This window comes from Vanacampus margaritifer, chromosome 14 (assembly GCF_051991255.1).
Source record: "Vanacampus margaritifer isolate UIUO_Vmar chromosome 14, RoL_Vmar_1.0, whole genome shotgun sequence".
Classification (NCBI taxonomy): domain Eukaryota; kingdom Metazoa; phylum Chordata; class Actinopteri; order Syngnathiformes; family Syngnathidae; genus Vanacampus; species Vanacampus margaritifer.
Genome location: NC_135445.1, coordinates 4,121,137 through 4,136,606, shown reverse-complemented (window position 1 = coordinate 4,136,606; position 15,470 = coordinate 4,121,137). Strand labels below are relative to the sequence as shown.

The 15,470-nt window shown below is 40.7% G+C and overlaps 3 protein-coding genes and 1 long non-coding RNA gene across 7 annotated transcripts in view; 2 read left to right on the top strand and 2 right to left on the bottom strand.

The window, feature by feature from the left end:
• Positions 1-10,060, top strand: part of LOC144064056 (protein FAM222A-like) — a 30,093-nt gene extending 20,033 nt beyond the window's left edge. For 2 of the 3 annotated variants that reach the window (XM_077586239.1, XM_077586238.1), the window contains exons 3-4: positions 5,939-6,942; positions 7,623-10,060. In XM_077586239.1, coding sequence (XP_077442365.1) covers positions 5,939-6,942; positions 7,623-7,859 — 1,241 coding nt within the window. In that variant the 3' untranslated portion in view covers positions 7,860-10,060. Of the gene's footprint in view, positions 1-3,755; positions 3,944-5,938; positions 6,943-7,622 lie in introns of those variants that run through there. The other variant, XM_077586240.1, reaches the window with a different exon arrangement.
• Positions 10,061-10,261: 201 nt separating this feature from the next.
• LOC144064063 (uncharacterized) lies at positions 10,262-11,867 on the bottom strand. 2 transcript variants are annotated; one of them, XR_013296700.1, is made up of 3 exons: positions 11,794-11,867; positions 11,529-11,637; positions 10,262-10,970 (listed from the first exon to the last, which is right to left on the bottom strand). It is a non-coding gene; the product is annotated as an uncharacterized LOC144064063 (long non-coding RNA). The 2 variants fall into 2 exon arrangements; XR_013296699.1 differs by having other exon boundaries at positions 11,723-11,860.
• A 726-nt stretch (positions 11,868-12,593) lies between these two features.
• On the bottom strand, positions 12,594-15,010 carry LOC144064062 (glycolipid transfer protein-like). Its single transcript, XM_077586248.1, has 5 exons — positions 14,861-15,010; positions 14,381-14,439; positions 14,169-14,302; positions 13,921-14,071; positions 12,594-13,280 (listed from the first exon to the last, which is right to left on the bottom strand). The coding sequence occupies exons 1-5, from the start codon at positions 14,961-14,963 to the stop codon at positions 13,098-13,100; spliced, it is 630 nt and encodes a 209-aa protein (XP_077442374.1). The 5' UTR covers positions 14,964-15,010; the 3' UTR covers positions 12,594-13,097.
• The window catches only part of sgsm1b (small G protein signaling modulator 1b), a 33,883-nt gene continuing 33,338 nt past the window's right edge, over positions 14,926-15,470 (top strand). The window contains exon 1 of the mRNA XM_077586217.1: positions 14,926-15,064. The gene's annotated coding sequence lies outside the window, so the exon portion shown is untranslated. The remainder of the gene's footprint in view (positions 15,065-15,470) is intronic.

The following is a 15,470-nucleotide window of genomic DNA, read 5'->3' as shown; positions in this document are numbered from 1 at the left end:
GACGTCAAAAATGTATTAGAAATATTTCTATTAGTTAAAAAAAAAAAATCTAATTTTGTTAACAAGAGTATGAAAACCTTGATTTTTTTTTTTAAAATTGTACATTAAGAACAGATATAAAATTTGTGATTAATCGTGAGTTCGCAATTAACTCATTCACTGCCATTGACGGCTATAGACGTCAAAAATGAATTAGAAATATTTCTATTAGTTAAATTTTTTTTTTCCAATTTTGTTAACAAGAGTATGAAAACCTAGATTTTTTTTATTGTACATTTAGAACAGATATAAAATTTGTGATTAATCGTGAGTTAGCTATTAACTCATTCACTGCCATTGACGGCTATAGACGTCAAAAATTAATTAGAAATATTTCTATTAGTTAAAAATGTTTTTTTCAATTTTGTTAACAAGAGTATGAAAACCTAGATTTTTTTTATTGTATATTTAGAACAGATATAAAATTTGTGATTAATTGTGAGTTAACCAGTGAAGTCATGCGATTCGATTAAAAATTATAATCGCCTGACGCCCCTCATTTTTAATATTTTTTTCTTTCTTTTTTTTAATCGCATCAGATGAATAGACCTAAACAAATTTTTAAAAAAACTTTAATTTGCCATATAGGCCTGTTAACATCCACTACATAAACCTGCTAACACACTAACAAAGATAGCATGCTAACGTATTAGCGCTGGCGTGCTAGCGAGCTAATGATAGTACAATACTTCCAAACACCTAATAAAAACATAATCAAAGAAAACATCTTTAGCGTTATTACTTTATGTTTATTTACTTTATTCAGTGTGTGCCTTTAAGGGGTGTGGCCTAGTGAATGAAAGCAGGAGCTGGAATGGAGTTGACCGGTTTGTCTGCATCTGGGCACGAGCTGTAGCCTACAGCAGCTTCTTGCAAGCGCTCTCATTTTGTATTTGAGTGTATGACTGTCCCGTTCACTAAACAACTGAAAGTGCGTCAGCAACCGTGGCTCTCCTTGCCCACATGCAAGGGCATTAGTCCCTCAATTGCTCCATTTTGAGGGATGAGATGACCCCAGATTGAGAATTAGTGCTGAAAGGAGAGCACATCCAATGTCTTTTAAGTCCTGCAATCAACTTCAATCACTGTGCAGAGGGGCAGGCATGGGGGGGGGGTCGAATAATTAAGAATTTGTCAGCACCGCATGATGTCGTCCGCTATGCTTGTTTTTCCACACTGTTGTTCCCCCCCGCCTGTGACGCAGCGTGCGGTGGGCCGGTTTCCGGGTGATCAAGGTCGGGCTGTTAATTATCTTTGCGTGCCATTTCTTCACCTGACAACACTTGCTGGTTGCTCGGGGGAACCTTGGCTCTTCTCGCTTGTTTTCGTTGCTTATCTTTGGGGCGCAGAAGTCAATTGATGACCGCGGTTGTTATGAATCTATTACTGGACCAGTCGAGGTTCGGGTTGGATGTTGAAATCCGCCAAATAGAGACCATGTAGAAACTTTTACACCTCCCTTGCGCTCACTTTGAGGAAATGCAAAGAAGACTCATGTTGAAGCAGTTCTTTAGAGGGGAAATAGTGCTGTCACTATTAAATATTTTTAAAATCAATTAACTAATAGGATTCATTTAAATTTTACATGAAAGTGTATTACAAAAGCATCCCCCCCATTACTGTTTGTTAACCAGTGATTGGTGTTTATTTTGTAGTTCATATTCATATAGTGATAAAAAAAGAAAAGAAAAGTGGATTGATGTTGTACTATGTTCGGGTCGGTCGTTGTTTTCCAAAGTAAAGACAGATGGTTGCAAATTCTTATTCTTATTTTGATTAAACATCAAGGACTAAAAAAATCAGTGAACATTTACTGTTGATATGTTGAAATCAGAGTATTTTGACAATTTTAAAGGGATCCAAACGATTACTCGATGATTAAAATAGTTGTCGATTAATTTGATAATCGATTACTTGCCGATTAATCAATTCATTTTGACAGCTCAAAAGGCAAAATGTGCTCAATTCAATTTTAAATGAAAAAATTGCTCCAAAAGATTAATCGATGATTAAAATAGTTGTCGATTTAATTTGATCATCAATTACTCGTCGATTAATCAATTAATTTTGACAGCTCTAGAGGCAAAATGTGCTTAATTCAATTTTAAATGGAAAAAATTGCTCCAAACAATTAATCGATGATTAAAATAGTTGTCAATTAATTTGATCAATTACTCGTCGATTAATCAATTAATTTTGACAGCTCTAAAGGCAAAATGTGCTTAATTCAATTTTAAATGGAAAATTTGCTCCAAACGATTAATCGATGATTAAAATAGTTGTCGATTAATTTGATCAATTACTCGTCGATTAATCAATTAATTTTGACAGCTCTAAAGGCAAAATGTGCTCAATTCAATTTTAAATGAAAAAATTGCTCCGAACGATTAATTGATTATTAAAATAGTTGTCGATTAATTTTATAATCGATTACTTGCCGATTAATCGATCAATTTTGACATCTCTGGGGGCAAAATGTGCTCGATTCTAGCTGTTTGTCACTCCGAGTTGAAGTTGACTGTAAAACTGACACGTTAAACAAAAGAGAATGCGACATTGTCATCTAATCGCTAAAATGTTCAACCCAAATCATGACTTGAATTTTTGGCAACGACGCCCAGCTTTAGCATCACACACACCTAATGCCGGGTTGATAAAAATGTGCGTGCAGCATAGGGGCCAGGAGGAGGAGGAGGAGGCAGCGGCAAGTGTTGGGCGGTGGGGGTGGGGGGCTATTAACTAATGAGGTTTCCATAGTAGCGCAGCCATGCAGCCACAGTTGGAAGTGCAGCTGTGTTGTGTCTGGGCGGCTCTGACAGGGCTCTAATCTCTGGCCTAACAAAACCAGACACCCTGCCAAGCCGTGCCAGCTCCACACACATGACACGGCGACATTTTTCACAGAGAACGCCGCCTTTTGATTTTCTTCTCGCTAAATTAGCCGTGTCTCGTAAATGGCTAACATTATCCGGCATGGAAAATAGAGCACTTTTCTGCAATTATGCTTTAAATGCATCATTGCGCGTCCACCCCCAATCATCCCGTGTGAACAATTTGATCTTTTATGTTCATCAATATTTGCCAGAGGCTACAAATGTTTTGGGCATCTGGTTGAGGATTATCGCACAGCCATAAATCTATGTATTATCAATAAAGGATTATTTTCATCGTAACCCTAAAGATTCATAAAGGATTATTTTTGCCATATGGATTGTCTATAAAGGCATATATTTTTTTCAGACCATTACCATTTTGATACGCAATTCTTGAGTAGTCACTGATACCAATAATAAGTACTGATACAACTAGTACTTTTGATACATATTAAAAATTTCTTCCTGAAAAAAAAAACAATTACAGATAATTTAAATGAATCAGTATCCCGATATAGAATTTTTCCTTAAAATTACATGTATTGATTAAAGGGATATGTCACTTATTTAGTTATTTTTAGCAGTAAAAAGTTCATATTTTGTCTGTAATTAATATTTATATAAATATAGAATAAATATGAATATTTATATTATTTTTCACGTCCAATTAACACCTTTAAAAACACCTTTTTTCACCTGTTGCTGACTGCAAATGACATGTCCTCAGGCCTCACGTAACGACCAATCACGGCTCACCTGTTTTCTGGCTTTGGTCATGTGACGTTCGCTTGCTTAGCCGTGATTGGTCGTTACCTGAGCCCTGAGAACATGTCATGTTTTTTTCAGTTGACGGCAAGTTGCGAAAATGTGTTTTTTTTTTAAAATGTCATTTGTCTGTCACTACTGATGAGTATTTTCAAAATTTTGAGTTAAAACTAGCAACCAACGTTGAGAAATGGATTGTGTTCCGTGAGTATTAAGGTCTCTCCCGGCACGGCGGATGTTATTGTTTTTGGTGCTCCACATACTAAGTAAGCAATGTTTTGCTTTGTGGCGTTTCTGTTCAATTCCCCCCTGGATTGAACACTCCTCCTCGCTCTTTTCTCTCCATTTTAAACACCCAATTTCTTTCCTTCATGGGAAGGATGGTGTAGATTGAATCATTTTCACGGTCGTGGTGGGTGGTATTGGGGGGGGGGGGGTGGTATTCTCACTCACCGTGTGCCTGAAATGAAATAAACTCCCGAATCAATTTCAGACGGGAGCAAGCTCGCTCGCCCCCGCAAAGCTAGAATTGGTTTTGTTATTGAGAATTAAATGAAGTGTAGTTTTTATTCTTATTGCAGTCTTCTCTTCAGCCGCTACGATCCCGGCTGACTCGCATCCACTTTAATAAAAAGCCCAACTCTGCAAGCCGGCTGCAATTTACAGCCCAGGCCTCGTTGATTGTTTTAAACGGGGCCACCTTTTCCAACCTTTACACCGTCGCTTGGCGTTAGGCAGCCTTGAAATTACCCGACTAATGACATTTGAATCCAGTTGCCGTTTGTCCCGCTGTCGACTCCTTCGCTTGCGATTCAATCGCGGGTCGGTCTTGCCGATCGGTCTGCGGCGTTTCTGTCCCCCGTTTGAGCTCCGCGGCTTTGCCCGTGGACGCCATTGCCATCCGGCCGGTTGGCAATTTTCGATGGCGCTTATTTGCATTTATTGCAGCCCATCCCGGCAGACTTTTTAGGCAAGCCATTCATAGTCGGATGCAATCTATAAAAAGCATAACAGATTTTGAAACTAGCTATTGACATAACACTGACGCCATCTGTTTGTCATGTTTGGGTTGGGTTTTTGTTTATGGGTGTTCTTGTTGTTTTTTTGTCTGTAGTTGGTGTTTTTGTGTTCCTGGTTTCTTGTCTCGTTATGTCTAACCACGTCCACCTGTGTGTGCCTTCCCTTCCCCAGGTGTGTCTCATTAGTGTTGGCGTATTTAATCTGTTGTGTTTGTCCAGTCGATGTGGGTGCATTGCCGATGTTATGTGTGGAAGTTTGTGCGTCAAGTCTTCGTCACCGCCAAGTCCTCGCCACAGCCAAGTCCTCGTCACTGCCGAGTCGTCTTCGTCACAGCCAAGCCAAGCATTGAAAAAAGATAATTAAAACTAAATCTAAACATGCGCTAAAAATGTATGATATATAGATAGATAGATAGATAGAAATTAAAACGAAACTATCATGAAAAATCTAAAACTATTATAACTAGGGGTGTGCCCAAAAAAATCGATTCTCGTAAGAAACGCGATTCTCATTTAGTACGATTCAGAATCGATTTTTAAATGCCCCCAAATCGATTTTATTTAAATGATTTTACACTGTCTTCCTTTTGTTTGTGTGTGCCTTTATTGGGAGCGCTGTTCATGTTGTACCCGATTTGGCCACTTAGGGGGCAGTGTGGTTCCACGCGGTCTGATACACCGTTAAGTTGTAGCCACATTAGCGAGTGGAAGGAAAAAGTCACAATCAAATTATTCCAATAAAAATAAAAATTTAGGAGCCGTTCTTTTGAGTGATAAAAGTGCACTAATTAGCATTAGCGAGTCAGACTGGAGAAGATCATTACGATTTCTTGAACATCTATAAATTGAAGCAAAAATCATTGCCATTCAAATCATTTTGAATCAAAAATCGCTCCTAATTGAAAATTGATTCTGAATCGAATCGCACACCCAAAAATCGAAATCGAATCGAATCGTGAGACATTCAAAGATTCCCATCCCTAATTATAACCCTGCGGCGCAGCGTCAACATGAGTAAGGCGTGCAAAGCAATGTAGCCGGCATGGCTAAGATCACCTTGTTTACCTTGCATGTTTGTAAAGTGCACCTCTCATGTACGTTCACGTTGGTAAGGGATGTGACTTTGTTTAAAGATGCGAGGGCTTCATTCAAATCTTGTACGATAAAATTGCAAACCCGACCTGTAACCGAATTGTGTTGCTCTTGATGAAATACAAGACTAATGTCTCCTTTCGTATTCAGGTGAGCCACCCTCGGCGACTTCCCGATATCCGTCTCCCGCCGAGCTGGACGCCTTCGCCAAGAAGACCGCCAGCAGCCCGCTGCGCATCAAGATCTTTCCCTCGGACATCCGGGTGCCGCAACACAAACAGCTGAGCAAGACGGTGAACGGCTTGGACACCACGGGTCAGGGCTGCAGCCCCTACTCGCAGCCCTACTCCGGAGGCTACCAAGGCTTGTTGGCCATCGGCAAGGCGGCGGCGGCGGCGGTTAAGGGTGTGGTGAAGAACTCCGAGGGGAAAAGGACTAAACAGACACACAACCAGGCTTGTCTGACGCCATATAAAAATCCAGTGAATAACGGCTATAGCGTCCGGCACGGGCACAAGGCCTACCACGTAAACTCGTGTAAGCCCGACGTCCCCGTGGAGACGCTTTGTTCTAGTGCCGGGATGCCCTCCGGAGATCACGGCCTGCTTCCTCGCTCTGAGCTAGCGGAGGTTCAGAGCCTGATGAGGCATCTGAACGGAGTCCCCCGGCCAGGGGGCGAGGCCAGGGCCAGCCCCTCTCTGCAGGCGGCGGCGGCCGTGGCGTACTCGGACTTAGGCGCGGGCGTCCCCCCGACGCAAAGTAGCATGGCATTTGGCGGGGCGGTGGTCCCCACGCAGAGTGCGGCTCGCGTGGCCCAAGACGACTACGTGGCGTGGCAGCACAGGCATCAGGTGTACCGGCAGGGAGCGGCCAGGATGTACAACCTCGGAGCGACCGACTCCGGCGTGGGGCAATCTCCCGAAAGCTGCCTGCCTGTGTCTTCCTCCTCGTACGGGGTGCACCCTCCCATGCAGGGTCACTTCTCAGTCAGACACTTTTTCACACCGCTTTGGGACGGTCTCACCGCTACGCCCAATAGCGACTGCTTCGTTTCTCAGGTGCTGGGTACCATGGCGCCCCCGCATCCCCGACTCGGCCAACACCACCAGACACATTTCCACCCTCCCCCTCTTCCAGTTCCTGTCCATCCTCAGGTAGAGTTGCAGTTGCATATTCCGGTGTAACAAAACAGATTAAAGGGTCCTCGGACAGATTAATCCCCAAGTGTTAAAGTGTCCTAGGATAGATTAATCTCCAGGGGTTAGTGTTAAGGTTAGAGTTAGAATGTAATTGCTAAATATTAGGGGGGGCTATAATATGATCTAGGACCCTTTAACCCCCAGGGATTAATCTGTCCTAGGACACTTTAACCCAGGGGTTAATCTGTCCTAGGACACTTTAACCCTCGGGAGTTAATCTGTCCTAGGACCATTTAACCCTCGGGAGTTAATCTGTCCTAGGACCATTTAACCCTCGGGAGTTAATCTGTCCTAGGACCATTTAACCCTCGGGAGTTCATCTGTTCTAGGACCATTTAACCCTAGGGAGTTAATCTGATTTAGGACCATTTAACTCTCTGGAGTTAATCTGTCCTACGACCCTTTAACCCCCAAGTATGAATCTGTCCGAGGACACTTTAAACCGGGGTTTAATCTGTCCTAGGACACTTTTACCCGGGGGGTTAATCTGTCCTAGGATACTTTAGCCCGGGGGTTTACTTTAACCCTCTATTCCCAGTTAATTACCATTGAAAATTTTCAATTCTCAACTTCCCATGGAAATTCACGGGAAAACTTTCAGGAAATTGACTGGAAATGTTACCCCCTTTGCTCAGGTCTACGGCACGGAGCAAAATGTCTGCTGTGGGCCGCCGGGCGCGAGTCTGTGCCACGCCACAGCACTCAGCAGAAGCCTGCAGTCTCTGGAGTGCCTCATCAGTGAAATCCAGCCGCCCTGCATCAAAGAGCGCATGCTGGGCCGCGGGTACGAGGCCGCCGGGACGCAGCAGATGCTGGAGCAGCAGCAGCCTCATCATCATCACGCCCACATCCAACTTCCAGTCTACAGATGAGACGCAACGCGGCCAGCGACAACTCGCTTTGATATCCGGCGTGCCGTCGTTTTGTACCGTGGGACGCCCTAGCAATCGTCAAAGTCAAGAGTTTGACCAAAATATTCAGGAAGTCGCACAAAAACACGGAATTTAAATTGCATCTTTGAGTGACCTCAGTGTAATTCACACCCGATGAAATGTTTATAACTGCCTACATTATTTATGATATAAACCATAAATATATAACAAACTATGATCCCGTTTTACATACGCCTTAAAAATAAACGGCTTACGAGCATTGAGATTTCGCTAAATGCACCGTTGACATATAAAACTCATCTCTCAGTCGAGATGTATCACCTCAGCGTAGTTGCTTAACCAACGTTCTACTTTCATACAAGGCAGGGCTTTGGCGCCATCCTATAAATACGCGATTGACAAAAACGCAAATCGTTGAATTTGTCAATAGCGAACCACAAACATGCCGGCGACTCGTGTATTCCTTCCCGTCTTGTTTTCAATCGAGGTTGTCGTTGCAACTCGAAGCCACTGTAACATTATGCACTGTTTGAATATTAACACTGCACTTAGGGTAAATGTACGGGAAATTTTAAAAACAGTACTTAATGAGTCAAATAAATGTCATGCAAAAGTGACGTAAAAACCGTACCTAAATAAATGTTTAAAAACAAACATTTCCTAAAGGTAAATACAACGGAACTGTAGGGCAGATATTATTTTGCGTACCACTAGAGGGGAACATTTTTGAGAATTATTGCAGCAGACCCTCGGGAATCTGAAACGTTTTTCCGATCCTTAATTCCATTGTTTGACTTTTCCCCCCTGAAACTTTTGTTTGAATTGCGAGGGTTCACCGTCTATTATCAATCGTATGTGTCAAAGGACTGTGCCGGAAAATGATAATCATGAGCCAAGATGCTGATTCCGCAGCCATTTTTCTTCATACCGATGTAGAGCGTCGACAGTGACCATTAGCTGCCATAATAATAATAATAATCAAGTAGTTACTGTACTTGAATCTGCTTGCCCACTCCGAGAGAATCATGAACACTCAGGCTTTTCCAATATGATTCTTCTGCTCATTGTATGGAGAATGGGGCGCGGGGGGGGGATTAAGATGTGAATATTTTTGGGGTGTCACGCATTACTGACAAGTAAAGTTTTTATCTAAAGTATGATAAATATGCTACACTTTTAATGTCTTAGTTTGATTTTAAATTAATGTCGTCCGCCGCAGGTCTAAATCAACCCGTGTGGCGTTCAGGCCGAGCAGAATGTGTCCTTTGATTCTGTTTTGACCTGATTTAGTTTTTGTCATTATAAGAGGCAAACGTTCACTGCACATATTGGGTTCACGGTTTAATTCAGTCCGATGCAAGAGCTGTTTTGAAAATTCTGCCTTTACAAGGATTTAGGTTGTTTTTTTTGTGTGTGTGAATTTTTTGATACAGGTCTTGTATTGGATCTTATTAGACTGTGTAGGCGTAGGGGAGACCGGGACGAGTTGTATCACGGGTCAAGTAGTCACGTATTTGTAAAAACAAATCAACAAAAACAGAAGAACAAAGATAATTTTGTCCTTGTTTTATGAGTTGCAAAATCCAATGTGACATCTTTACCCAATATAGTGTGACAACTTACCCAATATAGTGTGACAACTTACCCAATATAGTGTGACAACTTACCCATTGGTGGGGCAACATGTCACATATTCACTCCCTCTATTTGATGGCTTATAACTCTGCACTGACACAAAGTATGAAAATGACATGAACACAAAAAATATACCCAAGACTTTGGTCTTTCATCTGGTATACATTTTGTTTATATATGATGTATTGATTCCAATAAATATAAAAAAGTGATACAACTTGCTCCGGTCTCCCCTACCTAATATTGTGGATTTCTATCCATAACTCTGGAATGATGTGGCAACTTGACACAATCGAAAACATCACCGTGGGTACTTGCTTGTGTGTCTGCACTGCTTGTAAAATATTTATTTATGTTGATTTGTATGGGGGATGAAAAAAAAGTGTCTCTATAATTATTAAGTGCAATTATTATATCTATGGACATGAGGTATGTTGTTGAAATATGTATGTACATTATCTATGTATGTATGTATGTATGTATGACCTGTCCCCTTTGCCCTCTGCTTCCTAATGAGGATTGTCAAGTAAATGACATTTTCTAGACCCAAATAATGGTCTCTGCTTATTATTATACATATTTCAGGAATAATTTCCTCTAAAAACAGAGTTGAATGATGTCACTGGACTGTGAAACTGTATAATAAGGTCAAAGAAAACAAAACTAAATACTATGTGACACAGGTATATATTATAATAAAATAAAATTGTTTAATCATTTTTCCTCTTCACTAAACCAAAAAAAAAAAGCAAATGGCGATCAAAACAAGATGTGCTTTTTGTTTATGGTTTTATTTCTCTTGCTATCTAACAAGGTTGGAAATGATCCCTACTACTGTAAACGTTCAACAATTTAACATAATTCTATGACAGCCACACAAATATGTTAAATAATTCGATTCCGATTCTAATGATTTTGATTTTTTTTTTAAGAATCCATGAGAAAATTCCCTCTCCCTTTTGCTGGACTGATTCTATAATAATGCAAATCACAAAGAGATCATTGTCATACCCTTTTGACCTAAGCATAAGCCATTTAAATACACCAACATAGCACATAAATGAAAGTAATTAGTTAATGCAAGCATGACCCAGATGGAAAGTGTAATAACATTCTGTTCACTGTTTGGGGTTTAAACAGCAATAAGGGCTTGATAAGTAATAATCCAGGCCTTAAAGGTCAGTGTTGTTGTCATTGAGGCGCTGTTGTCGGGCAGTGATTTGCTGATTTGAGCCTATTGTGTAGCAGGCTTGGACGTGGGGCGTTTTTCATGCTATTTATCTGTCAGGACAGGCCCGGGCGCCGTGCTGATAAACCAACCTGGAACACAGACATGCTCTCCTCCTCTCCTCCTCTCGTCTTTCTTGCTGACGATTAGTTCAGGCCCGGCCGGCTCCTCCGAGAGGAGAACAGAAGCTGCTCCGACCTCCTGGGACATACTTCAGATAAGGCGGCCTGCGGAAAGAGGAGGAGGAGAGTTGATCTGGTGGGATTAGTGCAGGGAAATGAAGGAGAAAGGAAAGGTGATCCTAATCTTCTTTTTTTTCCACAAAGATGAGAAATTAAATTGTCTTCCAATAAAACTCATAAAATCCCAGAATTATATACAGAATAAATTATTACATAGTACCGTGGCGTCTCAAGATATATGTTGAAGTCGTTCTGTGACTTAAATCACTCATATAATTCCTCCATTTGTATTCAAATATCTCTTACTTAAACCATTACATATTTGCTCTTCGTTAAGGCATTTCCCCAAAATGTGTTAGCATTAGCAAATGAATTTATAGGCAAAGTCATGTGTTTGTTTTAAATTAAAATGACACAATTGCAATTGATTAATTCTACTTCAACTTCATTGATGCATTTAAAAAGGTAAAATGCTTAGTCATCATCATTTCCATCATCAATAGGATGCTCCCCTGACCCCTTTTCATGCAATGTACTACAGTACTGTATTTCATCATGTGCAGTCTTTTTTTTTTTTTTCAGGAAGAGTGTAGCAAAACAAACCTAATGGCATGCTGCGAGGAAAATGATGCCTCCAGGTCACGTTGTATTGAAGGGGGGAGCTTGAAAGGCCCCGAAAACTGACTGTGTCACAGACACATTTCATAGGTTGCTGCAGAAACATGCACAAGTTTGTCTTTGCAGGATATTGACGGAATATTGAAACAGTGAAAGAGTATGAACGTCACCATACACACATTACACATGTGGAGCAAAGGTCACGCAAGTGTCAGAGAGAATGTGCTTGAGATAGGCGCGGGATCTCTACCTGCAAAAATACACTTTCCCTTTTACTCTGACTTTCCCTTCTCTAAATCATCCATGCATTGATGTCAGACAGGCTAGAAAAAAAAAAGACATGTAGTTCATATTTGAATTCTGGAGGTATTTCTGATCCAGAAAACATTGTGTGAATGGAAAAGTCAGAATGAAAATTAATTTGTATTTATGGTTAGCGCACAATGGTGACGTCAGTACGGGTAAGAACAAAATCAAACCCAGATCCGTAAATAGATGTACTGTACATGTAGATGGATAGCGAGGGTTCTGATCAAAGCAAGTCAACACTGACCTCTAGAGACCAAACGACGAACAGTTAGCCCTTCTTTTAAAATAACTTTAAAAAAGTAAACACTTTCATACGAATCTGGGCGCCACCGTGATTGCGTCATTACACAAAACGAGGGACCCATCAAAAATATAAACAATAAAATAAAACGAAGCAACTGGTTAAAACAAACAAAAAGTCCGTCTCTTACCAAATAGCGGAGTTCGAACACGTACGTATTCTTTTACACCTGTACTCAGCTGTTTCCTAAAATACTAAAGCCTGGTAGAAAATCATAAAAGTGAACAAAAGCAAGTTTTACCCCATCTTGTGTTTGTTTTGTTTTAAGCGTCTTTTCATTCATTCCTCTGTACACGAAACCCTCTTCCGGTTTGTATTCTCGCGCTGATCTACCGACAACCAATAAGAGGAGAGTGATGTCACGTGGTTTGCTGCGACACATTTAAGAATACTTGGATTTTTCAAAACATTCAATAAAACACAGCACATGTAGACCAAAACACTTTTAGGAAAATTGTAATGTTTTCATCATTTCTGGTAAATACTTATTTATAACATTGTCTGTTGGTCCATTCACATTAAGGCACCAGTTGTATTCATGAACTGAATATTAAATATTCAAATATTGCTGGCATCAGGCCAAAAAGTACTGCCAAAAATGACATGTTTGTCCAACCATTAACATTGCATTCTCAAAGAAAACAAGCACTTTAGATTGGTCAATAATTTGGAGGAAAAAAATAATAGCCACACTTGTGGACTAACCAAGAGTATACATAGATTTTTGAAAACATCTCAAATTTACCAAATTGTAACTTATGACTCCAGCGATATGGAATGAATGTTACGCTGCAACAGGACGGCTGCGTTAAAAAAAACACACACACTAAAATGTAACACTCGAGTGTAAGGCTTCACGGATGCTGTCATTAGAACAAAAAACAATAAATACATTAAAATCACACATGGAAGGTCGATAAATGACGCCACGGCGTCCTCCGACATCAAACTGTGTAGTCCAGATCGGCGTTGAGCTTCACGTACATCTCGTAAATTGCGTCAACGGTGGCGGCAAAGTTGACCAGGAAGTGACGCACGTTTTCCAGGCATTCTTCCTCTTTCACGTCCTCTCCTTTCGACAGCGCCTTGAGGAAGTTGGACCTGTAGGGAGCTGCGTACAATGCCGTCTGCAAGATAAGAAAAACAAAAGCTCATAGAATGGAGATCAACGGCTGGCCAAACTCGTGTGTGCAAGGGACGTACTTCATTTTTAAAAATGGACAGTTGGGCAAAGGCTTTTTCAGACAAGTGGGTGGGAGGGGGGGGGGGGGTTCTGAGTCAATATGTGTTTTTAAAATGTGTTGTCTGGCTTATTTTAATAAAATAAAATATTAATTAATGCTAATTTTTAAATGTTTATGAACCTAACATTTACAATTTTTAAATGTTTACATTTTAAAAGTATGTTTTACATTTTTTTTGTAAACCACTGTAACATTGTGCACAGTTTCAACGTTGACTCTTATGGTTTAAATTTAGAGAAATTTGAAAGAAAAAAAAACATTAACAAACATTTAACATGAAAAAATTAATTTACATGGTAATTAAACAAACATTTTAAAAAAATAAATGTTGTAAGTCAGCTATAAGTTAAATACAATGAAACTGTACTTAAATGTATCTAATGGATTTAAAACATACAACATAAATTTCAATAGTTTTCGCATACCACTAGAGGGAGCCTGCGCGCTACTAGTTGTACAAGTTCTACACGTTTTGAGAAGTGGTATAGCAGGTACATGATGCCGTCTTGTCAATTCGACTCACATGGAAAATCTTCTGGACAAACCACCCGTGGTATGTCTTGAGCGCCTGTTCGTAGGCTTTGGTGATGTTGACGCGTATCAGGTTGGGCTGGTTCAGGTCTCGCTCGCCGTCCGCCAAACTCTGCAGCAGGATTTGGATAAAACGAAGGCCCCTGTAGGAGAGAAACGAACACATACTGAGCTAGACTGTTTTTTTGTTTTTTTTAAAGACATGTTGCTTTGATGTACCTAATATAGCGTCTGCCTTACCTCTTGAGCCACATGAGAGCCAGCGTGGCTCCCGCTTTGGGCCACTCGGCCCCCAGGTCCTGCCGCTCGGCTTCCAGGATCTGCTGCAGGGTGACGTACCGCTGCGGGTCTTTCAAGTACACTTCTTTAATTTTCTGTGGGCGCGCGCACACATTAATAGCATCTAAATAAATGTATGAGAACACACGCATTAATGTCATTGAGTCACTCACCTTGATGTTGCCGTTAATGTCTGACTTGATGGGAGAGAACACATTGGAACCCAAACAGTCTGAAGGACAAAAGTGACATTTAATAAGAAAGTGATTTTTAAGAGACAGTTTGATTTGAGGAAGAAAAACAAAAAAGCGTACAAGCTCCTGTGAGAATTTGTACGCTCGGTAACTTTTCTTGGGCAATGGGGAAATCACCTCAAATTTGTTCCTTGTTGAAAATGATCATAGGAATACACAGAACAAGTCACGTGATGGCTAGGCTTCACCTTTTAAAATGGGAGGGGGTACATTATTTTTTACGCTGGTAAGTACTTTGGCACAACACTTGATCAGAGTTCAGCGAGCTGCGGTCAAGTGTCAACACGAAGAAAAAAAAAAGCCAGCACATCTATATCACGTGACCGGGCTCACCAATGACATCATATAATCAGTTCACTGGCGTCAAGAGAGGGAAAGTGGACTTTCGTTGTTGCTCACCGAAGAAGGACGGAAGGTGTGAGACGGTTTCCAGGAAGAGTTTGGTGTTGACGGAGTTGTCCGGGGGCAGCTCACCGAATCGGTTGTCCAGCAGTAACGACATGTTGTTCGTCCTTCTTGTAATTCTTCCCACTACGAACTACTACGTGTTCTCCTTCGAGTTGCTCTCCAGACCAACACAACCCGGAAGTCACTTTCCCACGGGTAGGAGGCGCTTCGTCGGTCCGCCTTTGGCCTCAGGTGTCTGTCATTTTCCCCTTTTCTTAAAACTGCCTTTAAAGCACCTAAACGTGTTTCTATTCTTTTAGTATTATTATTATTTATTTACAGAAAATTTCGATGGTTTAACTGTCCAAAGTTGCTCTCGTCTAGTCGCGCGGTGATGACGACGCATTTCGGCCACATAATTAGGGACACCTGCGTCCATCATAAAATTAAAATTTAAATTTAAAAAAAAAAACTACCAAAATGCTCTTAGTGTCATTCTGCCCCACAATTAACATATAGTAATTAAAATCACACAATTGTTGCAGGTGGCAAGTGTCATTTGCCTGGTAAGTAAAAAGAAAAATTAATGTAGTGAATTATTTTTTTTAATGATATTCACTTT

Bases quoted from the DNA above. Each gene is read 5' to 3' on its own strand.
- LOC144064062 (XM_077586248.1), bottom strand. From the start codon at position 14,963: ATGTCGTTACTGCTGGACAACCGATTCGGTGAGCTGCCCCCGGACAAC. The intron at 14,072-14,168 runs GTAAGGCAGACG...TCTCTCCTACAG, and splicing joins GCTCTCATGTGGCTCAAGAG to GGGCCTTCGTTTTATCCAAA. The intron at 13,281-13,920 runs GTGAGTCGAATT...CTTATCTTGCAG, and splicing joins TTGTCCAGAAGATTTTCCAT to ACGGCATTGTACGCAGCTCC.